This window comes from Phalacrocorax carbo, chromosome 3 (assembly GCF_963921805.1).
Source record: "Phalacrocorax carbo chromosome 3, bPhaCar2.1, whole genome shotgun sequence".
In the NCBI taxonomy this organism is placed as follows: domain Eukaryota; kingdom Metazoa; phylum Chordata; class Aves; order Suliformes; family Phalacrocoracidae; genus Phalacrocorax; species Phalacrocorax carbo.
Window position 1 is genome coordinate 58,046,727 of NC_087515.1, and position 26,158 is coordinate 58,072,884.

The 26,158-nt window shown below is 38.9% G+C and overlaps 1 protein-coding gene across 3 annotated transcripts in view; it reads left to right on the forward strand.

Moving 5' to 3' along the window:
- The window catches only part of PLEKHG1 (pleckstrin homology and RhoGEF domain containing G1), a 140,224-nt gene that overhangs the window by 26,179 nt on the left and 87,887 nt on the right, over positions 1-26,158 (forward strand). For all 3 annotated transcript variants that reach the window (XM_064447030.1, XM_064447031.1, XM_064447032.1), the window contains one exon: positions 15,176-15,250. In XM_064447030.1, coding sequence (XP_064303100.1) covers positions 15,176-15,250 — 75 coding nt within the window. The remainder of the gene's footprint in view (positions 1-15,175; positions 15,251-26,158) is intronic.

A 26,158-nucleotide genomic window follows, 5' to 3' on the forward strand; every position in this document is an offset into this window, starting at 1 on the left:
TTAGTGCTTTAAGTATAGTCTTTGTGTTTCCAGTGATGAAACTCTGTGATGTGAGCTCAGCTGTTATTCAGCATCGGAGAAATCTGTAGGTTGGTCCGGTGATCTTGTGAAAGTCTTCACTGTGGGGAGAATCAAGGTTCATGTTTTATTTGATGTGAGCACGTCTGCTCCTTGGACTGCATTTCTCTATTGTACAGACTTTTTAATCCCTGGCATGGACTAAGCCCACTCTACACTGTTGCTATTACTTTTAAAATAAGTTAATTTCTGGATTTTTTTTTTTCCCCCTAGGAAAAAATGGTGGAGCTAGGGACTGAGGATAAGAAAAATTTTATAAAGAAGTAGAAGAATGCAAACTGGCACGGCACTTGCTAAATTGACATGCCTTGGTGGCTCAGCACACAGTGCTGACCGTTGGGCAAAAAGTGATAGCTGCTTGGGGATACCCCTGGCAATACTGCACAGGCTGTGGGGACAGTGACGGGGGTGGGAGAGAGGTAGAATAACTGTCTTCAGGTAGTGAAGAATAAATGCTTCTTCCTCTGCATATTCCTATTGCCTCAATGCTGCAGTAAGGCTCAGAGAGGGCTGCAGAATATCATTTGGTGATGAGATAGAGTGGTTTCCTGCTTTTTGTGGTAATATACATGGCCCTTTGTGTGTGTTTGAAATACAGCAGAGACTTTTTTTTCCCCTGTTGCACTGCTCAATAGGCTGACATCATCTCAGAGCTAAGGCTGGGCCAGGTGGTGTCCTCGCCTAGCTGTGCGTCTCGCTGGATTCAGCGGAAACTTGGTGTCGTTAGTATGCACCCCGTGTGCCCGTGTTCCTCAGAGTACAAAACGTGGGCTAGGCAGCAAGAATGGAGGAACTGGAATTTTTATGTACCAAGGATGGAATTACATAACTTGAAACAGCATTATTGGAATACTTCTGTGTTTTTTGGTTTGGTACATCAGTACTTAATATTTGAATAAACCATTAAGGTTTATAAATGCTTAGCTGTGTGTCTTGGCAGTGCTTTAGGTTTTTTCCCAATTACTAAACTTGAGAGGCTGTTTTGCAGAAGGTTCACTTAAGCCTTTTCTCCCACTTTTAAGGGAAGAAATAAAACTTTCATCTGAATTCACTGGGCTTAGCTCTAAGAATACAAAAGGCTCTGGAAGCTGGCTGAAGGTCTTGCTACTGACTTGAGTAATATCCCCTGGAATATTTATGTTAGTCAAGCCCCCTCCCACCCTGCCCTTACCTGCATTGATTTGACCTAGTGTCAAATGACCAATGAAATCCAAAGCTTTGCCTCTGATATATAGGTTCTTCAGAAGTTGTCAGTTGTATTCCTGTGGCCTGATTTTATGTTCTGTGTTTATGTAAGTTGCTGTAACTGGAAAAACATACCCACCTCTACTGCATGTATAGTGATTTGTGAAGTTAACTTATTTGTATCCCTCCACACTTCCAGTGCAGTGCGTAACATTTACATGTCGTTTGAAACTTCTTGACATAATTTTGGGAATTATATCAGTTTTAACTTTCTTAATTGAGAACTGAATTCCTTTACGTGGCCGTTTGCTCTTTTTCATGGCTTTCTCAGGATTGAAATGAAATACTTGACTGTACTTTATGGCACCTTCTAGTGTTGTTGAAGGTATGTGTCTTCATCTTCAGTATGCATATGTGATGCATCTTTCACTCTCTTAAAATTTTACTTGGCAGGAATAGATAGGAAGAGAGACATCTGTTTATCAGTAATTCTGGCATTCCAGCTAGGGCAGGGAAAGCTGACTGCTGAATGCATGATTTGTTTCTGATTGTCTATGAACTATATAGAAGGAGATGAAGCTTCACTGTTCAGTGCAGTTAAAATGGAAAGGTAAGAAAGGTGACCTTCATCACTGGTGCAAGAAGGTGGAGAAGGTGATGGTGCAAAAGGGTGAAGAAGGTGAAGAGAGGAGAATTTGGACTCCTCTTCTAGGTGAAAAGTGTCTGTTAGTTTAGAAATTAAAAAAGCTTTGTAACTTTAACATCTCCTAAAACTATACGTTAATGGAAACCCTTTGCTGACTACCCCTTAATAACCTGTGTTCAAATATGGTTTATTCCTGGAATCGGATAATGGAAAACTGATCATTCCTAATGATTGCTATCCTTGAAATAACTTTAAAACTAAAGCACTGAAGGATTTGGCATGATTTTTTTTCCTCCTATCACTTTGAAAGCTACAAAACAATGCGCGGTTCACCAGAAAAGGTGTCTCTTAGCATGAGGTGTGAATTACTAGGGTAGTTTCAAAAATCTTACAAACCTGTGAAAGATTCTCAACAATTGTATACTCTTTTATAAGCTGTTCATGAGGTTATGTCAGATGACTCTTCTTTTAGTACAAAAATAGGTATTTCTTTGTGTCTGTGTTTGAAAGCTAAGTCTAAGTTATCTCTTTTATTTTCTGAGGAAGTGAATGGAAGTCCTGTCAAAATGCACAATGGGTGAGACTCTATGCAGTTGCTGAGAATTACTTATGAACAAGTGATTTGTTCAAATCATGTCTCTTAAATTGATGTAGAAAGGAGAAAAACATTCAGCTGAAGGAAGTTGCCTTTCCAACTATAACATTTGTAACTGATGTTATTTTTTCCCCCATGTGTTTTTTTCTGAATAGAACTAGTGTTCTTACATGGGGCCAGTAAAGGTCTGCATTTGGCGATGTGATGTTTAGTAATAAATCCGGCTTTTCTGAGAAAGCACGTTGGTGATAAGAAGCTTTGTATGTTTATGGCACTACAAAGGGAGGTTCCTTGTCTGGAGAATACTGCATTTTAACCTAAAACAAATGTTTTTTCAGCAGTTTGTCAGCTGCTTCTGTCAAAATGGTCATTCAAATTCCCTTGGAAATTGTGGCAGGTTAAATATTGTTACTGTGTGCAGTTTCCCTTTTATCAGTTTTAGTCTCCGAGGCTCTCTACTTGCGTTGATCATAGATGGGTGAAATAATTTCCTTTCTCTTTCTAGTCATATTTAATATTCCATATTCTTTACAGTGAAATCTATACGTGCATGCATTCATATTTATGTGTGTGTAGACAGAAATTGTGATTTGCTGGAGATGAAGCATGAATGTTATTTGAAATGATACAGTTTCTCTGTGCTCTGCCGTATGCACGTGCACGTCACCAAAGCGAATAGGACTAAGCTTGCAGTTACAGAACTCTGCTGAACTGGGGACGTGTTACTCAAAGCTAATATACAGCGAGAGGGCCCTGGCTTCTCCATCAGCACTAGTCAGAGAAAATATGCTGCTGGCAAGCCACGCTTCAACAGTTGAGCTCTGGAGTGGCTTGATAAATAACGGAGTGTTTTTACAGGAAATGTCCCAATCTGAGTTATGAGGCCATTGGTTCAGACAAACTGCAAGTGAATGCGCACAGTGCTGTTAGTTTGTCTGTTATTAATTTCCTCTCTTTTTGCCATGTGTGCAGTGTGTATCTATGTATATCTATGTACACACAGATGTATGTATCCTCAAAGTAGAGAGAAGGAAAAGTTGGAGGAGCGTGAAGTGGTCCTGCAGTCAGCTGCCTGAGCCACGCCTGGGGGGCAGCCAGGCTCGGCGTTCGGCGACTGGAACGTGTCAGGGCTCAGAAAGCTTTATCCGTTGACTCTTTTATGCTATTTGCTGTGTTCGTTGCCTGATGTTATATACTCTGTGATGAAAACAAAACCCCAGAAATTTTCATCAATCACACTTGACTGTAGTCAAAAAGTTAGATGGTTTTTTCTGATGGCTGGCGGGGAAAAAATGTGTTTCACGGGGTATATGTAAGTAACTTTCATATTCACAGCTGTACTTTGGCTAGCCATTCAAATGACAGTTTCTGGAAAAGCCAACTGAGTATTACTTGCCTAATAATTATAAAGCCCATGTCGAAACCTCTAATTTCAGCAGTAATACCGTGCTCAGGCAATTGCAGCAAACACACAAATCAGCTTTGTAGGAGCCCTTTTTCTGATGGTTAATCTGTCAAACTGTGCCCATTCCTTTCCTTGCAAAACGTGATGGAGTCCCAGAGAGAAAAGAAGGTAGTGAAGGACCCACATGTAAAGTGACAATTATCCATTATCCTAATTTTAAGTAGGCTTCCCTTTTGTGAGCAAGCATCATCAATGCCAAACCAAACATTCCTTTGTATCTCTTTTTTTTTTTTTCCTTTCCCTCTCCAGCTCTCCAAAGGAGTTTACAATTAAGGGGAAAAATATCTTTCTCTCTTGTTTACTTGGGATTAATGTTGTTTAGGAAAATTTTTAACAAAGTAAATGGACCTTCTGGACAGTGCTGACATTTTTGTCTTTCATCAGTATGATGATCTTTTGGAAGTTCTGTGGGTTTTTTCTATAATGAGTTTTCTTTGAAAAACTGTATTTTCTTTGAAAATATATAGCGAAGCCAAACATATTATAAGCATTTTATAGAAGAGGTAAAACAGCCTAATCGGAGTTGATTCATACCAATTGCTCTGTTATTAGAAAAATTCAAAGAAAAATAGCTGTGCCGTGACAAATGTGCACATGAGGGAATAAATTTGTGATTTTGATTTGGTTCAAAGCAGCATTTTGGGTTTTCTTTTTCTTTCTTTTTTTCTTTTCTTTTTAGGGGGCTGTCAGAAACATGTATTTAAGTGGAGAGAAGAGATACCCTAAAACAGCTGACTTTGAAATAGACTTATCTGTATTTATACTCTTAAAAAAGCACTGGGCTGTTCCCTAGTATTAGATAAGGTGCATCCAAAAGTAAATACTCAATTTGTCAAGTTGTCTGTGAATGTGTTTTCAAGGTTTGCGTTACATACTGGCTATGTGAGTTCAGGAAGATGTCATCCCCTATCTCAGTGCCTTGACTCTGGCCTTACACAAAGCTAAAATATATATGAATTTTCTTCATCCCATACATATTAGCTTTTCTACTGACCTTAAAATATCAAGAGTTTCTATGAAGGAGATGGTATAAAGCTTTCACTTAAAACAAAACAAACTCCAGAAAAAGCCTTTGTTTTTATCATATTCCTGTGATTTCATGAGAGACCACCCTGTGTAATATACGCAGCCTGGCGTCCTCACTAGGTGCATGGCAAGGTTGTTTCCATTTTTCTGTAAAGTGAGTGTGGCAGTGTTAGTGAACTTTAGCTGGCTGTCAAGAAATTTTCTGTAACAGAGATAGAAATGTGAAAAGGAAGCGTCAGAGGTGAAATGTATACAGACGTGGTAAGTATGTTTCTCCCATAGTAACAAAATTCTTCATATGTATTGGAATCCATGGGTATGTTATCAGTCACCGAAACATTTATTCGCACATAGGACTGGATTCAGGTCTGTTTAAGGCTTTGCATATTATAGTTTACTTTCACTGTTATTTGACTTGCTTGCTCTGATTGGATTCCTCGTGCTTCAACAACAGCTCTGCTTCCTGGCAGCCTGTTTTGATTTTATTTCCTCCAGTACTTGAGTCTGTGGTGAAATGATGAATTTGCACAACAGTGGTCTTTTTGAGACAGTGTGTAGTGGTATCCTAAGCACAGGCATCAAGCAAAAAGAGAAGTATCTCTTCAAGTGCTACCACACAATACCTGCAAAAGAAAAGCGATTTTAAGGAGTCTTAAAGCCTGTGAAAGCAGGTATCAGGGACTTTTTACTATGTATGCCAGACACACAAGTCTGGAATTTTCTTGTTTTGTTGTGTTTGTTCTTTCCTGTCTAACAGAGAAATGGGATTACAAAATGACCGTTAGGATGCAATCTGGGTTAGTGCCCTTGTTTGTTTAGTTGGTTTTTTAATTGTTGGGCTTTTGTCGGTTTTTTCAATGTTTGAAAGGGGCATGGAGCAGCAGCCGCCCTTGCCCTTAATCAGGAGTCTAAAGCTGCAGCTGGTGAGCACCAGAGACTTCAATTGGAGAAAAACTAAAGAGGGAAGCTCTGCGTGTGTGCATCTGCATGATTGTTTGTTAGACAAATCAGCATCTCTCCTAATTGTAGCAAAGTTCAGAGCTCTGAAAAGGAATTTGAGTAATTCTGAGATCAGTACTGCTGAAATTCTTTCCTCTTCAGTTTCCTTTCCTTAACCATGTGCACTATAAAGCAACTTTTGTTATTGCTGAGTGTAACAGGTTCATATCATGCTCTGGAAGATGTTTGTGGGGGTGTTGTTTTGTTTTCTTTTTTTTTTTAAATTTTATTTTATTAACCCAGAACTTTTGGCCCAGTAGCGAGGTTTATGTTGTACCCTTCATTAGAATTAAATCTGTTGGAAACTGAGACCTAATGCATCTGTAGTTGTTTTTCTTCTTGTAAGAAGGGGAGATGCTAGTGACCAGTAAAAATACCAAATGTAGATTTTAAAAAAAAAAAAAAAAAAAAGTGGGGATTTTTTGCTTGTTAGTTTGTCTGTTTTTTTTTTTTCTCCAAAATTAGTCAAGACACCTAGCTGGAGTGTGTGTACGTTAAAGGGTTGGATGGTAGGGTAGGCAAAGCAGGAGCACAGCTGTAGAGTTAATGGTTAGAGACTGTATTTGGCTGTAACTCCCTCAGGTGACACTATAAAGTGACTGTGTAAGTTCTTACAGTATTAAAGAATTTGTCAAGGAAAAATTTTCATGCTGCTAGATGTCAGGTGGTCTCTCTGGCAGCTGTCATGGTTCTAGATACGGGTTTATCTGTTCTTGCGGTGTGAAGACTTCTGCTCTAAAATCCTTTGGTCGTTTTAACACTATAGCTGGTGTACATTCATAATGCTTTTTTTGTGCTTTTTCAGCACTTTGTACTTGCATTACTGAAGAGTTACAATTTAATGGTACTGGAAATAAAGTCTTCTAGTATAGAAAATGTTGAACTGTGTGCTCTTGTGCATGCTGAGGCATTTGAATGGTTTTCAAACAGTTTTGTTTTAAAATTTGGTTTTCTTTTTGTGGTCCTAATTAGTGCTTAACAGTTGAACTATTATTATCTAAAAAGTGAAATTAGAAAACAATGTAATGATAGCTTAATTAAAATATTTAATTTCCATTGTTGTAAATTTAAATAACGAAAACTATGCTGTTGCCTGTGTGGGGTTTTTTGTGGGTTTGTTTTTTTTTTTTTTTTGCAAATAGCTAGACATAGTGCATAACGTGGTATTAGTGCTTAAATTGCACAGAAAATGGCTTGTCAAGGAGTATATTTCTTGGAGTAGATGGCAGAAGCATTTTGCGATACAATAGCTGTACTTGGCGGCTATGACTTGTTACTGCTGCCCTCATACAGCCTGTGCTGGGACTTGCTTGTAAGTCCCTAAATGTCTCGGGTCTGACCTACTGTCCTGCTCTTCCTTGTTTTTCATCAGAGTATATGTCAGGCTCATCCTGTGATGAGCCATCTTACCTAAATCTGCCTAGTTTCTCAAGCTGAGATGTGAAAGGTGTCCAAAGCATCAGACCTACTGTGTGTAAGCAAAACATGATCTTTTGATGGATTTTGTTTGGCTGTGTGGGTTTTTTTTAAACTCTTGTGAGGACCTGGGAGAGGCCTGCTGAGATTAACTGCTGTACAAGGGCATGAGAGAAGCAATATATGTGTATGTATCTTGAAAAATTCCCAGTGCTTTTGAAAAGAACTGTGGTTTATTCTAGCGATAGAAAGTTTTGAAATAAGCAAAAGGTGCTATAGTGGCTTCGCTATCAGGCTATCTAAACGCAAATCCAGAGTTGAGTGACTAGCAGGACTAGTCAGATGTGCAAAAGTGATTAGGATTTGTAGCGCTTGCTTGGCATGCTGGCCAGAAGGGCTTGGCAGTTTCTGCTACAAGGGTTTAGTTTTGTCTGCAAGTGAAGCACTGTGTGGCACTGTAAGGAGCAGCTAGTGCCACCTGCGGGAGCTTTGCTGGAACAGATGGCTTTATAGTTCAGAGATGCATCGTCATGTGAAAGTGCTGTCACGGATTTCCTAGTACCACAGGAGGGGCATTGGGTTGTTTTCTGTCAACTTTCTGTACAGCACGATTATATGCAATGTAGGGCTGATCTGGAGCAAAGTTGCACGTGTTAAAGGTGATATTTTCAACAACGCCCATTAACAGTTGATCTTTACAGAAAGAAAAATACTAGTGGTTAATTGTACTAAACTAATTCAATTCAACTGCACTGTAATGACATGAGTTTGAAAGCTGCTGCTTCTGCTGAGCTGATAAACTGCTGTGATCGACATCAGGGTAATGCACCAGGAGTAAACACATGTATTTCACCACTAAAAATGGAGAGCTTTCTCCTTAGGCTTTGAACTTCTCCTCCACGAGGGTATTTGGGGATGTACAGGTTATCTGATGGAGTGTCAGGCAAAGTTTTGATCCCTCTTCCTCCTCCCAGAAGACCCTGGGGGGGAGGTTTCCTCTGTTTCTCTTGGCGTAGTAGCAGGATATGTTGTTAAGTATGGAGGCTTGCAACGTGGTTGGATGCAGACCAAACGTTGAGTAAGTCTCATCTTTCCAAAAAGTTCATTCTATACAAAGTTTGAAGGAAGAAGATATTGTGTCACATTCCCCCCTAGACTTCATATTCTGTGTTACTTTGTAAGAAATATGCTGTCTTGACTTGCAGACTGAATCACAGTGAGTAGTTGCTGAACTTGATCTTTTAATGGGTTTGAAAAACCATGACCAAAGCCTTGGGGTAGCACTGGGAATGGATTCAGAGCTATTAGAGAGGTTGGAGGAGGAAGAAGATGTATGCATTGCAGTTAAACCACAGAGGAGCCAGACAGCTCATTCCTTATACTAGAACATTTGTGATGTTTTACACATTCAAACACTGTGAATTACAGTAAACCAGAATGAAAGTGACAGAGGGATTCTGTGATTTGGTCTTTGCTTGACAGGAAGAAGTTAGGTTTTTTGGATTGCAGCTGCAATATGGATGATTAGCTCCAGAAACTATGCAGAAGATGCTGTAGATTTATGCTGTTTTGAAGAAGGGGGCAGGAAATAGAGTGATGTTACTATGACTTCCGTTGATGTGGCAAACAATGTGTAGGGGAGGTTTTGCTCCTTCTTGCCAACATAGATCGGATGGTCTTGTTTGGACCAGCTCATCTCTTGGTGCAGTTGTCTTAAGTGCCACTGTGACTGGCCTTTCCGAGGAAAAGAAGGTGCAAGGGTGATCTGGTTTGGGAAAAACAGCAAAATGTGTAGCATCTTACCAAAACAAAACATAATCCATAACCCCAAAACCCCAAACTTGAAATGTTTCGTTATGCATTGATGACTGGGGAAAAAAGTCTAGGAGATTTTTGTGGGACTTTGAAGGAGAGGACTGTTGGAGAAGGGAAGCCCTAACTCACACCCAGAGCTCTCCTGGAAGAGAATGGAAAGAGCCATTAGGATTCTGTGCAATTTTGAAGGAATAAATATTAACTTGAAATAACACTTTAAACTTAAACAGGTATTGCTATGTAACTTAGAAGGGCTAAGGGGTGGTGGTAAATCTGAGCAGCAGTGAGGCTTGATGGCATGTAGTGGTTTGTGTCCTTGTAACTTCTGTCCTTTCTGTCCCTGTTATTTAGAGTTTCTCTCAGTGTCACTTCTTGGTTCATGTGAAAGAATTGTGTTAGCGTTAGTATATCAACTTGCTTTTATGGTTTATGTGACCTGGGATCAAAGCTATTCTCATGGGGTTCAGAGCAGCAATGCATCTGCTCCAGAAGGGATTTTGTAGGCAAACAAATGGCAAAAACTACATCTGGGATGGATGTCCTTGTTCTCTAACAAAGATATGTGCAGTATTTAACAGGCAGATGTCAAGTTCTGGTTGTATTAATGTGAGTGAGAATTTTGCCACAGCCTGCCTTGGAGTCTGGAGTTCATCCTGCAACCTAAGACTTTCTGAATGCTGGTTTTGGGCATTCGTGAGTAGTTTGGCTTTCAGAAACACAACATCCAATACCGTTCACCTGAGAAGTGCAGCAACCTGGCCAGGTTATGTGTGGGCATCTAAGCGTCCTTATTTATTTACAAAATATTTTGTGCCAAAAAAAGTACTAATAGCCATTTTCTCCCACCCGCTCTTTTTTTTTTTTTTTTTTTTTTTAAATTACAGCAAGAACAACTAATCCAAACACTGATTAAAAATAAACCAGCAGGTGGCTTTACTGTTAACAACCCAATGTGTAGTGTGGAACTTCAGGGCAGGAGCTGTTTTAATACATGTATTGGTCTGTATTCATAAAGCACTGACTGTTTAATCTGTAAAAGGCTGCATTTAAAAATGTAATACAGTGTTTTAAGGGAACGCTTTTGTTGATTGTGAATAATGTGGCCACAACACAATCTTAATATTAATGCTGGTTGTGCCTCTGGAAGGTGGGAAAGAAATGCAATGTCTGTCTAAGGTACTGTATTTGAAAAGTTTTTGAAGAAATCCAACCAACTTCCTTAAATATGATCACTTCAAGCTATTTGGAACAGATGTAGCCTAGGGTCCAGGGATTTGACCCAAAGGAGGAGGTTCAGGTTAGGTTTTGGTGAGTGATGACTGTTGTTCAACATAAATACATAGCTGGACTCCATAGTTACAACTGCAAACAGTCCTATGATGAACAATAGTTTCTTTCAAGCTGCTTGATGCTTTTTTTAGAATACAGCAATAAGTTGTTGTGAGAACAAAAATGGAACAGAAGTCTTCTCTCCAATGAAAACTTCTCCATGAATCTTTAAAATTGAAAATTGATACTTCAATTAATAGCTCTTTTGAATAACTGGAAGCCCTTAATATTTTTAGCAAAGTACAGTTAATTTAAGAGGCAAGGACTATACTTGCCTGTGAAATGCAGGTAATCTGCATTTTTCCTGAGCATGCTTTATTTAAAAGTATTTTTTAGTCACTGAGGTGCTGTAAGTTTAAATGTCTCTTCCATGAATTCAGATATAGCATCCTATTGAGTAGATCCTCTGTTCAAAGGAACTGATATCTTATTTTTTCATAACATTAAAGCTGATCTGCAATTTTTAGCAGCCCAGGATTTTAAAGGCAAACTGATCTACTAGAAGGAACAACAGATTTCTTGAGCTAGGACCTCCCAGTGTGCCCGTTTGGGTGGCCCTGGCTGATTATGGCCTGTGAAAATGCATGGTCATACAGCTGAATGTTTTTGGTTACTGTTAAAGAGTTTTGCTTAATTAAGAAATGTAAACAGTATGGCTGTGTTTATTCATAAATTATGAATGCATATGTATTTCAAGATCTCTTACTGGCATGTTCTGTGAAAAAGTGCTCAGAGGAGTAAGCAATAGGTAGCAGCTTTGAGCGTTGAATTCAGAAATACCAAATACCCCATGGACTACTAGAACAGCTGAACCTAAGATGCAGAAACAATTAAAGCTATATTGATAATTATATTGCAAGAGTATTTGGAAGGGTCTAACAGGAATGTTTTTGTTAGGTACATTCTGTGATTGATCCTGAAATTATTATTATTAGTATCTCAAAGTTTGCAATAAGATTGATTAGATAAGTGGAGGTTATTTGTATAGAATGTGAGCAAGAATTACTTTCTTTTACTAGCAAGCTGATACCCCAAATGCTGCTTCTCTGCTGGATTTCATGAGTCCTGCCTGGCCTTACTGCAGAGAGAGATTTACTTTCCTAGTCTGATGAATAGTTAGAGATTTCCTTACTAGTTTAAAACCAGGAACTTTATAAATAAATAAAGGAATCCTAAACTTTGATTTCTGTTTTTTGAGTAATTCAAAACTTTGTATGTTACAGAAAACAAGAATGGAGTTCAGTGGTTCTTTAAATTTTTCCTCCATCCACTAGTTTTGTTATACCTGTCGGAGAAGAAAAGCAAAATAAATCTTACAAGAGTTAAGTTTATTGGGGTTACATGAAGAGAAATCTTGATTACTTGGTGATATGACTAGGAGTGATGAAATAGGCCATTTTATCAAAAAATGTGGAATTTTTTTTAAAGTTGTTTAGTATGTTCTTCAATTTCTAGCAACAGTGCATTAGTGAGAGAAGGGCGGGAAGGCATACTTTTTAGATATTAATATACATGCATTTCTGTACTTTTAAAAGAAGTTACTTAAAATACTATTCTGTGCCACGTAACTGGACCTCAGTTTTCAGGTGTAATTTTTAAAATTGGCAAAGCTATGGGAAAATGTTGAAGTCTTTATACAGGTCCTGTCATGTTTGCACCTGGTCGAACTGTTCTGGTACGATTAATCTCCCGTGCGATTTAGAAAAACTAGGAAACGGCAACACGTTTTACGGACTCTTTCATTACTGAAAGCCATTACAGAGAGTGACAAGTGCTTCTAGTTAGTGTTCTGAAGATGCACTTTTCTAGGCACAGGAGCTGACTTTCTTCAACCTGTTATAACTGTGTTAAGCCTCCCTTGCTACACTTACTGTAATGCAGAGCTGCTGTGTTGGTAAATCTGTGCAAAAGCATTAGTGGGACAGTAGTTTTTAAATTGCCTTGGATTATCCAAATGAGTTCTTGAAACAGCTGTTGTAGCTGTGGAAAGTCTGAACCTGTTCAATAAATACCCTGGTTTCCAGCTTTCAATTTACCACTCTGTTATTAAAAAAGCCAAGGTCATTCAATGCCCATTTGAACCCCACTTGGTTTTGTGCTGGGAATGATAGGTCGTGCTCCACAGAGAGGGGTGAGCACAGGCCCTCTTTTAAGTTCCAGAGATGTGACTGCTGGTAGCGTAATGCTTTCTGGTACCGAGTTTTGATGCACAAAAGCAAGCTTATCATTTCTTTAGAAGGCCAAGTAGAAAGAAATGTTGGTTTACTTTAGACAAGGAAAATTGGACTTGTATAAATAAAAATTAGGGCAGAAGAGGCCAGAAAAAAAAGTAATTTTTTTTCTTGCTTGTATTTAGCAACTCTACAAAATGTCAACAAAGAAACCCAAAATTATTTCTAGGACTACCAATTTATGTCATTAATGTGTCAAGTCAGTTACTCCATGAGCATTTTCAGGGCTAAGTTTACTTACATGTTTACTCAAACCAACCAAAAGCAGAAAACAAATACATGGATAGCCGTGGCTCTTTATTTTAAGCATGTAGCTCACTGAATTTGTGGTATGAAGGGATTTATTTAAAATGTAGAATGAACAAAAAAACATTTTCTTGGATTTTGAAATCAATCACAGAAGTAAATATTGTATTTATTGATATGATTTCTTGGTTCATATGCACTGTGTGATTAACTATTTCCTATCAAATATACTAGTAAATCACTGGATAACTGGAATTTGATTTATAAACTGGTGCAATGTTCACGGACAATATGTAGTGCATTATTGGATGCAGAGGGTTGGACACGAGCTTGCCACGTTTTAGAATTAGTTGGTATATTTATTCTAGCCAATTGCTTTGATGATAAGCATAGGTAATTAAATTTAAGTGATCTATTTAAAGAACAAATTTATGTTTTTTAAATGTCTTCTGGAAAGTAAGTTTCTGTTTTAGAGCAAATTTAGAAAGGATTTTGGAGACCGTTAAGTGTTTATAGTTGTTTAAATCCTCTGTTGAGGACGCACCTGTTTATTCAGTTTGTGACACCATCCAGCTGTGGTTTGTGAACTCATGTGCACAGACCTTCAGGTGGACAAGCGTTATCACTGTTAATTCTAGGGAGTTGAGAGAAGATTTTTGGTTAGTTTCAAATCTTCAGTATGTGTAATGTTGTGTGGATGAAACATCTATGTTAAAGACAAATTCATTCCTGAGTAAGACATCGTGGATTTTATCTTGAGTAGAGATGAATTGGTTGATGTAGAAAATCATATGTAGTAGAGTTTCTGTCAGCTAAAAAAGAATTAGTTTGTGCCTTAGGATGTGCTAGTGGATTGTAGCCTCAGGTGTGTCTAACACTCCTAGTCATTTAATTCACTTAGATGTAAAAGGCTAAGTATACTTGTCATTTGATAGAACACCTGAAATACTTTTTGTAACTTAAATTGCTTAAGAAATCCTATGTATTTTGTATAGTTTGGTTTTAATGTAAACCCAAACCCTTTATTGAGTGCTAGGTCAGAAATGTTTTCATTCTAGGACTGGTGACAGAATTCAAAACAAGCCCTATGAATTTGAGAGCAGAATAATTTAAGGGGAAAATAAAAGGCCATTTATATGTGTTCAGTGTCAGTTCTGCTGCAGGGTGAGCCAGGGATGTCTTTCATAACCCTGGCTCTGATGATCGTCTGAAATTTGCACTCTGAATCTGCTCTGTTGCCTCAAGACTGTTAGAAACAAGGTGATTCAGTGATTTCATTAGGAATTAAGGCTGTACAGCTAAAACTCCCAATGCTGTGCGCTCTGTATAGTGCTGTACACAGCACTGTGCTACGTGAATTTTCAGCTGAGGTGAAGTCCCTGTCCCACCTGGCGCACAGCCTCTTTCAGGCAGAGAAAACTGCTCTTCTTGAATTGTCCTTTATTGATGCACCCTATCTGATCTTGAGGCTTTCATTGTGTAGAATGGAGTGTCAGTCCAGTGGGTGATGGGAAACTATTCAAAGGTGCTAAAAAGGAGGATACAAAATCCCAGTCAGTATGTGTTGGCCACATGTTGACTGTCGGCCAGTACCACAGCGGGTACATAACGCTGCTCTAAGAGGAGACAGGCTCACTGCCTTCCTGAGAAGCCTTTTCTTCTCTGCCTGCTGCTGGGATGGAAAAAAGGTCGGTGATCTACAATGTAGTAAAGCTTTAAGTTAATGGGATTTTATGTTTAATGCAGTCTGATGTGACCCCCTGCATGGCGACTCTTTCATTACCTTCAGCAGCTCTTCCATCCAGTTCGTAGGCCTCTCGCTAGAAATTCACTGAGGGGGAAAAAATATCCAAGCTGAAAGACAGAAGTTCACCAGATATAATTAGTGCTTCCAGTCTACCACTGTAATTTATTAGAGGGTCCTTTTGTGCATGCATACCTGGCAGTACATCCAGGTGATAGTCTAGCGAATGGTGTTGCAGCTAATCTCTAAGGAGTTTTGCTTGTTTATGTATCTTACATACAGACACGGAAATTACGAAAGCTGAAAACCCATCCTTTGCAGGGGTCACGGGGCAGGAGATTGTCCTACTGAAACATATTGATTTTGATGAAGAATGCTTTCTTTGCTTTGTGTCCATTAGGTTTTACTAAGCCTGTGTCTGCAGCAATGCCGGATAAAACACCAGGTGGTACAGAACCTGTCCCCAGGAGTGAAGGTTAGTAGTTTTCTTTCTTTTTTTTTTTTTGACTGATTATTGAAGGAAAGAAGTATTGTGATTTTGTGAAGGATTCTTCAAGTCAAAAAGTGAGTTTCCCTGACTGGCCTTAAACTTAAGGGAGAGCTGAATTAATTTTATGTGTGCATATTTATGTAAATAGCAGGATTTTTTCACTTGTTTTTGTGTAACCTTTTTCTCCTTCCCTATCCCATCATCTGTGATAGCACTAAAATATATAATGAGGGGGGAGGACCAGTGGGCTGCTAGGATTTCAGCTTTGGAGAATATGTTTTGTCCACTTTCAGTAAAGAGATATTGTTGACTGAGGCCAGTATTTGATATAGGATACTTTAGTCTCACAGAACCCAAGCTGACATTTAAAATGTGGAACGATGGGTGCAAGGAGGAATTGAATTTCCATTGATTTTAGTGGAAATCATACATTCTTTAAATGCTCCGTCTTTCTGAAAATCAGATCATTTTTTTCTTCTCAAGCCCCATTAACTTCAAATTCCCACACCTGAAAGTTTGGTACTTGGTTTCAGGGAAAATTTTTTCTTTAAAACCAGTTGTAATCCTGGTAATTTGAGTCCTTCCTCAGAATCACTGCTGAACATTTCATTAAATATTTTTATAAAAATCTGCTATTTCATGTGAAGGTTGTGAGGTGCTTCTGGCAGTTTTGTGGCAAAACTTGTAGTAGCTCTTGTATATGCTTGTTTTCTAAATGTGTTAAAATTACACTGATGATATATGTTATATACTGAATTTCTTTTCTCACTGTGCAACGGTGCCAGATACTGCTGCATTTAAGTTCTCTAGGCTCTGAGAGGAGTTCTGGTAAACTAAATGAGACATAGGGATGATATAAAACTTTCAGATGAAATTTGGGGAAAACTCATTGTCTGTGAAAGGTAGCTTTATTTTCTCTTACTGCATTTTAATTTACCACATAAGCAACTTCAAGTGAATGAGTTGTAAGGTTTGCTTTGGCTTTACATTGGGAGTTAGAGAGGGTAAGACTTGTGATAGCATAGAGCTGTGGGCAGGCTGGGAGCAGGGATCTGGGGGAAGGAAGGGGAGGAAATGGAAAGAATCATGCAGAGCACCATTAATGATGCTCATGTGGCATCATGTGGCCATCAAACCAAGATTGATTCACCTCCTTATGCTGGTGGTCAGAGATTGATGCCTGTGAAGAGGGATGGGTGAGGACTGAGAGATAGCATGTGCATCTGTTAGACACTGAAAAGACAACAGTCTTTGATGTTAGGACATCCCAGGTACCAGTTTCCAATCATTTTCCTGCTAGCTCCAGCCCCAGATTAGGAGGTAGAAACTGAACACAGGATTGTTCATGTCTAGGTACAGGAGAGGGAGGCAGGAAGCTCCTTGTTTCATTTAATTTTTGGAAGACTCATGAAGTTTCAGTGTGTCTCTGTTTCTGTAAACGTAGTTTCATTTCACCAGAACTGCCAACAGGTAAAAAACATTCCAGAAGCATTTTTCCAGTTAAGCAGGGATCGAGAAACTGCCCTGAGGATCTTGTTCATTCAGTACCTTTAAGGTCTGTGTGTTTTTCAGTAGCTTCTGATGTCTGTCTAATCAAGCAGACACATAACATAGTGTCCTGCACATTATTGAGGAAAGCTAAAATTAGAAAGCTTTCAGACACTAAGTTTGACTAGAGTGTGTAGGGATACCACAATTAAAAATCTTCTCCATGTATGCTTTGCTGTACATTTTGAGGGAATTAGTGCAAGTTTCCTATGACTTGAAATCTCCCATATACACAAAAGACACATGAAAAATGATTCTGTGCAATTAAGAAACTGCATGTATAAGGTTGTATAACTGTTTATGTATTCTCTCACACATACAATATACCCATGTATATACATATATAGGAATGTGTGTATGTAGGCCTTCAATCATGACAGCCTAAGGGAGCTGTTCCCATGGGTGGCATGGTGAGTGCCAGCCTCCTGGGATCTGCAATTTTAGGGTTCTCAAGGCAGTGGGCATGGATGTGGCAGGGCTTTCTCTGGCACGCTGCGCGTCAACTTTCATGCTTGGTCTTTGGAAATAGTCTAACTTCTCCACATTATTTTTGTTTCCAGATAATATTGACCTTCCTTCTCTCCCTAACTTAATATGGCAGGTTTTTCACTGAGGTATGAGGAACCTGAAAAACAGATAAACTACTTCTACGGAAATGAGCTTTGTAGGTTTTGAGGGGCAACAGGCAATTTCAGTGAAGTTTGCTGCAGTGTGTTGGTTTTCATGATGCTCTATTCTAGAAACCACTAGCAAGAGGAAAAAAGGCTGAATAACTACCAACAATTTGAAATGCTTTTTTCTAGATTGTAGTAACACATCCTCAGGTACTTTGGTGGATCGCTAGTGATGTTGGCAAAGAAAGAAATTCATACAATAAAATACAGCTAATGGTAATGCTGAGTCTTCATTTTCAAATTACAATTACAGTATTCTGTTGCGATAAGAGCTTATGAAGGTCAAGCAGTTTGTATCTGTTAAAGCACATTTTTATACAATGTTTAGTAAAATGAAACTTGGTTTAATCTGGATGCTTTGTTTTTAATCAGTCTTCTGAAATGAATTTTTACATGTTAGAAAAGAAAGGTGAAATAAAGAATAAAAATGAATTTTCACTTAGACACCTGTTCTTAACTCCTGATGAAAAATGTTCTACTAAAGACAAAACATAGTACTATAGCGTCTTCTAATGATACTAAATCATTAGTGCTGAAGTTAGAACTTTTAGAAGTTGGTTTAGTCTCATAAATACTTTTACTTTCAAAGAATGTTACGATAACTTTTACAGAAAAGAATTGCCAGGCATATGCCAGTGGTTGCTCTAGCACTGACTTAAAAATAAACTTCTGTAGTCTTTGATCATATGCATCTGTCTAGTTACTTAGCGTTTGTTCAGTTTACTAGTATATAGAAATGTTTTGCTGGTATGACTGAGTCAGAATTAAGAAGTGATTAATTTCTCCTGCTTAAAATATCACTGCTACTTACATGCATAAACATTTATGTGAACTTTCTTAATTATTTCCACACATCTTATTGCTGCTCGGTTTTTTTCCAAATAAATGTTCTTGCTATCTTTTTTTTTTTAATAAAAACAAAACAAAGCAAACAAACAACAAAAGAGAAGGTGTATTTGTTACAAATTTCTAACAATTAACCTTTCATGTTTATAAGGGTCAGGTTGGGTTGAGCAAAGTGTTGGCAGGGTAACTGATTATCTGGAAACTTTTATAAAGTCAGTGTTGCTTTAACCTAGCAGTGCCCCTACCTGCCCCTCACCCACTGACCCTGGTCCCTGTACTTGAGTTAACCCATGAAGCATACAGAAGCAGACAATTGAGAAATGAGTTTCCTGTGATTAAGTTACTGTAACTTAGTCCTTGACTTGAGGGTCCCCAGTGAGCAGGAAGGCTATTTGCTTTTCTGCCACCTCTTCTGTCAAATCCTTTAGAGCCAACAGTTATATTTTTAAACGTCACTGCTTGCTTTGGGCTATGGAGGGGGAAGAAACCTGGGACCTGGAGATTCAGTTGTTGCAAAGGTGGAAGTGCGTGTATGTCACATGTGCAAAATATTTTTCAAGAAGCTTGTGCAGCTCTCAAGGAGCGGCAGACAAATGAAAACAAAAAACGCCTTCCATGATCCACATATAACTGTTTTCCTACGGCAAAGCTATTATATTCTATTTACAATGGATGCATTTAGAACAATGTACTATGTCAATACCAGGAAGTAGATTGAGTGTATTTCTGTTCTAGCTTGCAAAGGACTTAGCGTTTGTTCTGCTTGTGTTTGCTGAAAAGTCACTCTTAAACTTCTAGTATATTTAACCACTGGAAATTAGACTGTGACAGGAGTACCCCACCCACTGCACAAATTCCTCCTCTCACTTGCAGAGAGGCTGCTGTGGTTCACAGCGACTGCTTGTGATGGTACCTGGAGCTGGCAATTGCTCATTTGCAAAAATTTAGGGGAATGACTGTAGATTTTCATTGCAAATTCCCTAGCTTATAGAATTTAAACATTTTTTTGATAGCTTAACAAAATTTTGATGATACTGAATGGCTTTCATAAAAAACTAGTGCTTCATCCTGTGGATTGTTGATTAATTTTTTTTTTTTTGTCGTGATACCTTGGAACAGCTGTTCATAACATAGGTTGGCTTGTTTCAAAGAAACCAGATGATGTCTAGCTTAGTTCCCATTTGGAAGACTCCCATGCTCAAGGTTTCTGGGCTCTCAGTCAAGTGCTACCTTAGCAATACCTTCATGCAAGATGCTTAAAAAGGTATATGGGTACGGGAGCCTTTATTAGGTTTCTCCAGTCAGCTCGATGGGTTGTATTTCTGTGCCTTAAAAGTAGAAGTCTTTGAAGAGAAAGATGTGAGGAAGTTAAACACCCCCAAACTGTTCTTCCTTTCCCCCCTTCCCCTCCATCTTCTTTCATTAAGCAAGAGGCATGACTTCCCCCAGCTGGATCCTCCCTTACTGACTTGGTCGTTCACACTCGCATCCTGAAGGAAACGAATGTTACACCTGGGCTTTATAAACAGCCACTGACAAATCCCAGTGGACAACAAGCTTATGTCATTGTAAAATATCCTATAGTACAGCAGTGTTTTTCCTTGCATTGTGTACTGATGGCACTAGTGGGAGCCTGCCAGCTGTTGCTGTTGTTGTTCGTGATAAGACTAATTTAATTTTATAACTCCTCTGACTTATGTTTGCATGCTATTTCTGCAGTAATATATAATGCTGCACAGGAAAAACATGCAAGCTCAGCTATGTAAATCTGCAGACTGCCCAATGGATCATACACTTCAAATGCAGTAAAGAAAATAGCATCAGTATTTCTACCCCCAAATTTTGCTAAGACTGATGTTTTCATGGCAGGAATCCAGGGTACGGTCGTTCAGGCTGGTAAATGCATGCTGCCTTCTGTGCAGCGCTGTGGGGGCTTCCAGCAGGCACATAGAAACGTGCTATCTTGCCTTATGTTTATGGAGAAAGTTGTTACACTTTATTATGACTAAACCCCTTTTAAAGAAGTACAACAGTAGATGGGAAAACAAAGCATCTTTTCTAAAGCTTTTTTAGATCTTAAGTGTAAATGAAATGGGAGATAACTGTGGTAATAGTGCAGTCAGAGGCTTAATGGTATATCACTGGGCTGAGATGGACACAAAAACATCTGTGTCCTGGGGGATGGTGATTCTATACTTCACGTACCTGTTCCTGTTCTTTGGAAGTAGTTTCTATGTTATTCCTTGCTGCATTCTCTTTCCTGTAGCTTCTTGCCACCTAACTGAAGGGAAGAGATGTCTGGAATAAATGGTGTGTACCAACTGTGCTATTTTGTGGACAAGAATGTGTGACTATCAGATGATGCTAGGTGGTTGAGATTCAACAAAAAAGGGTCTTGGCTATTTATGCAGAAGGTGGTAGACACTGTGGACTTCCCTGCTGAAGGATATTGTGAATGTAAAAAATTCACATGGGTTGAAGGGGAGACCAGAGAAGCCTCTGGAAACAGATTGAAATAAATAAGCCACTACAAACTAAGGAAGTCCCTTTAGCTGAAGATAGCTGGAAGAGTGCTGGGGAAAAATATAGTACATTCTTGCTGTGTTCTCACTGTCTCCAGTAATACAATCTTTCTGTGCCTGCCTTACTATTCATAGCCTGATTTGGTAGCAGCTCTTAATCCCCCGAAAATCATATCCTGAAGGAGGAGGAAGTGTCTGTATTAAGTAGATACTTGAAATTCTTAATCCCAGTGCTTATTAAAAAAAAAAAAAAGGTGGTGAAGCCAAAGCAGATGTGAAATCTGATTGGAAATGGGAGAAGAGCAAAGCAGAAGAATGATGAAATTGGATATTCTGACTCCTCACTAACTTGTTGGCCTCTCTCTGCACACTGTGAGAGGTTGGCACATCTTTCTTTGAACGCTGGTCGTAGGCTGTTGCCACAGTGCATAATGACTCTTGTCATGACTCTCTTGAGAAACTGAGGCTAGCTCCAGTCCACCAAAGTTGAGTATTAACAACAGCCTAAGCAACTGCTGTGCCGTGCGAGTAGAACAGCAGTTGCTTTGCTGCAACCAGACTGTTTGCAGACCCTGTGCTCTGCAGTGCAGCTCATTGTCTCTGGTAGTGTTATGATGCATTAAACCACAGCATTGAATCAATTTGCTTTTTTCCTGATAGCATTTTGATGAACGGCCTTAGTCACTGGGCCACACTGGTTAGGTCCCACTTTTTCTTGGCTGCCAGCAGGCTGTTACCCGGATGGGCTTTTAAGCTTCCTCAGCTCAGTGGAACAAAGAGGAGGAGGTAGTTGTGGTGCTGGTGGGTCCCTTGCTCTAGGGCAGTGAAGGGCAGTCAAAGGTAGACTGCTCTGGACGTTGTGAAATGTCAGAGTACGGTAAAGCCTGCCCCTTATCAGAAGTGAAGATGCAGCTGCTGTAACATAACATAATGGTGGTTAAGTCAGTGATTACAAAGGTTGGGCTACTAGCAGGTAGAATAATTTGTTCTTCAAATGCCAGGCACTCCCTGGTGTCCTGGCTGGCTGGTATCCCACCAGAGGTCAGTGTTTATAGAAAGCTTATGTGGACTTGAACTGATTAAACTTGAGGTTTGGAAAACTATGGGGTTTTTTTATATTGATGATCCCATTTTTAAAGAATTAATTTTGCTTTTCTATCTCAGTGGTAATTAATTCTTAGTTATCAAGTAATTAAGTGTAGGGCTTGAGTTTTATGCACTTTTTGCTTTTTGTATAAATAAATAGTACATGATACAAAATTATGTGTATCATGATTTATAAATAATGGGCACTTATTAGATAACCAGTTATGAGTAGTACAAAATAGGGAGACTAAATGTGGATTGCACGAAGCAATCAAATGTGATGTGTCTTGGTGAAAACCAGCTAGTTTCTTTAAAGCACTTCTGAATGCTAATAGTCTAATTTATTTCTAAATTGATGTTCCAAGCTGAGAGAAATCTAAAACAATTAAAACATTCCTGGAGGAGCAAAGGTTCCTGATTAAAGTGAAGAAAAAGTGCTGTTCTAATTTTCTGTGTATTCTAGTGTAAACAATCCTCTGAGTTGGATGCTATTTAAAACTGGTTGAAGATGGCCCTCTCTTTACTGTGAGCTTTTTTTAAAAAACTGTTTATATTTTAAGCTGCAAACTGTAATTTGACCATCAGCCTGATTTAAAGCTGAGCTTGCTTATCTGGAGTAAAATATTGCCAGTGGAAATTTTAACTATATGATTCTCAACTTTATCACCTTTACGTAAGAAATAACCTCACCTCCAAACTGCTCAACAAACAGAGCCTGAAAGTAAAACACAGTGATGCCATTAATGAGTTCCCAGCGTCTGCCTTTGTGGCCGCAACAAAAATTTTAGTACTCTGTTTGCATTGCTCAAAATTGCCGGTGGAGGCAGAGGGCAGCTGCGATGGGGCCCCAGTGATGTGACCTGCATGGGGAAGCAAGGCAGGGAGCACCCAGTGCTCCTTCTCCTCCCCAGCTCTTGCCCCAGCATTCTTCTAATGATGGCTCACCCTTAGTGCTCCTTGGTGGGATTGGAGCGGGGAGTGTTTCCCTTCATGGTGGATGACCATCAGGAATGATAAACAGTGTCCAACTACTACGTTTATTACAGAATCACAGAATGGCAGGGGCTGGAAGGGACCTCTGGAGATCATCTTGTCCAACCCCCCTGCTTGAGCAGGCACACCCAGAGCAGGGGGCACAGAAATGCATCCAGGTGGGTTTTGAATGTCTCCAGGGAAGGAGACTCCACAGCCTCCCTGGGCAGCCTGTGCCGCTGCTCTGGCACCCTCACAGGAAAGAGGTTTTTCTCATGTTTAGCTGGAACTTCCTGTGTTCCAACTTGAGCCCATCGCTTTGAGCGTAGCTATGTATATAAAATAATTTATGTATATAAAATACTTTAAAGAAAATACTTAAAGAAAATGATTGAATAATCCTTCGTAAATAGCATTTTTTATTTTTGTGTCATTCTTAGCATCTGTCTTGTGTACCATTTTGGAGACGTGCTGCTGATCCTAAAGAAGCTGTTGCAGGGTTCAAATTCTCTCTTCCTGTTTAAAAATAATTTGAGTACCAAAATAGTTCTTGGAGAAGACCCTGGACAGAGAAAACGCTCTGATATCTTTGTAATACTGCAGTCTTGGCTGTGTGTGACCTGGAGTGAAAATATAGAAGTACTATTCTGTGATTACAGGTGTTTACATCTGCTCTTTCTAGGTTGGGAATGATAGCCATTGCTTATCTTGTGGGTTTTGTTTGGGTTTTTTTGTTTTTAATTTTTTATTGGAAGATGCTGTCACCAAACAGAACAGCTATTTTTGTTAAAGCAACTATTGTGTGTTAAATTACTGTTCTTCAGTACTTAGAACATCCTAAATAGGTCCGGTAGTCATGAAAATTGTCATGTTAGAAATAATGATTTAAAGCCATTTCCTTTGCCAGTTTCATCATGGGTTGTGTTTTGGGTTTTTTTTTTATTTGTTTGTGTGTGGTGTTTTGGGTTTTTTTTGACTGTCATATATTTCAGGGTTTTTACTGCTCCCCATATTGTTGTGTGGAAACACACAGTAGTTAGAACTCCAGACTGCTGCCAGCTACACAGGGTTAATATACAGAAAATGAGCAATAGTAGCAGTTAATCTTTCTGGTAATGTTAATATTGGATTTTACTTACGTTAATAAGGTGTAAAAATACATTTAAGTACTGTAAAGTCAAGAGTTTCTTAAATCAGCTTTCATCCCAAACCTGTGATTTTTTTCCCCCCTTTTGAAATTTTCTCCATATTTTATCTTGCTGCTTTGTTCAACTGACATGCCAGAAATCCATTTTCAGATTAATTGATTTCCCCTCCCCCCAACTATATTTCTTCCAAAGCAACTTGAAGGACATCGAAGGATAAGAGGCAAAAATTGATTACTTACTCTCAGCTAAAGTAAGCTACAACTCTTCAGATAAATTAGATTGTCTTTCCTCTTGGGCTGACAGCAGCCTTAAGACCAAGTGATCCAAAGTGGTAAAAATAAAGATACAAAAACTTTTTGCCCTTTGAGTTGCTAAGGCATACAGCAGCACAGGTACCTTCCAATTATTTACCACCTGAGTTTGAAGAGCTTTGTCAGGTACTATATAGTTAGCAAATTCAAGCCTACTAGTATTAATTATGACTTAAGAGTTGTAGTGGGGTTTTTTGTCTTTTAGTCACCTAATTATATGTCTAGCAGTAATTTTGAACTATGCCCATTGACATTAGAAATGGACTGAGAGGCCTTCGTATATTCTAAATTTAGAGAGATTAATACAGAGGAAAGCTTAGTTGTTAGGTTTTGCTTTTTTAATTGGCTTCCCGTAGTTTAATTTAGCTTAAAAAAAGGGGGGAATTGCTGCTTGCTGATAAACCAGAAGGGGAGCTAGCTTTGATGTTTTATGAGCGATAAAATATTAATAGAAACTTTCTATGTGTTTTGGAGTGATACGTCAAACTATGGAAGTCAGTTTCTTGAAGAGTCAGCAAGCTGGAGAGAGCAGGAGGTGAAGGGCAGGGGGAAAGGTGGGAGGCTGCTTCTCTTGCACTGTGCCCAGGTCCATTAGTGGTGCAGGCAAAAGAGCCTTGCAGAGGTTGGATTTAGCGCATGGGAAGCTTTTATTCTTTAAATTAAAGCCACATTATGTTCTGATTGCCTCTTTGGTCAGAACATGCTGTAAAACCGATCGTGCAGTTCAAGACATTAAAAGTTACCAAATCCTTTGAAAATAGTAGCTGTTCTTAGTTGTGGGTTTTGTGGAACAGGGCTTAATATAAATTCCATTACACACATCTTGGCAGTGGTCCCCGCACCATATATTTTACAGAATAATTAAAAATGGACACAACTTCCAGGTGCAATACACAATTTTTTTCCCATATGCACACAATGTAGTCTGTGCTTCAGATGATGGAAGGACTAAGAAATTGTTTAAGGTGGTAAGAGTTTGAATATAACCTCTCTCCTAGCAAGTCTGGACTTTCCTGGTTCAGGGAAGCCAGGCAATCCTAGTTATTTGGGTTCTGTTATGTCTAGTTTCTGTCGAGATTGTTATGAACCACATACTTCCTCTCAACATCTGTTAGTGAAAAGGGTGGTTATCAGTTTATATATTTGTGCTTTTCACTGTATAAAAATTTCTTGTTGGTGGTTAAATCTTATCTTGTGAGGGGGTATATCTTTCACAATGGAAAGCAATATTTGAAGAATCAAGTTATGTATGAGGCGAATCATTACGGAATTTTGCCTGATGTCTGGCCAGGAGATGGTTCTGTCTGGTCGTGTCTGAAGCAAGGCAGCACTTCTAAAGATGGGATGTCCTGTCCTGAATGTTTTTTTAATTAAATATACAGTTTGTAGGCAACAGGAAATCCTTTAGGAAGATATGGCTGCTATGACTCTCCCAGAAAGAACATGGCTGCTTTTCAAGGTTTGTCCCCGATTAGGATCCTTATGCAGTGAGGCAGTTCTGGTGTTAGATCCCAGCCCTAGGAGCTCTGTCATCATTCAAAATGAAACACAGAGAGAGCCTTATTAGGGCTGTAAGTATAGATATGTGTAAATGGAATTTCTGCTCCTGTGTCTCATGTTATTAGTAATATTTTTTTCCCCACAATTGAGTAGTAGTAAAATTATTTTTATTTAAAGACTCTAAAGTTTTTGGAAATCGTAGGCTTTCCACTTTCAAAGGAGTGGCACTATTAACTAGAGGCACTGGTCTGCTCTTGTAGCATCTGGCACTCGCATATGAAATTGT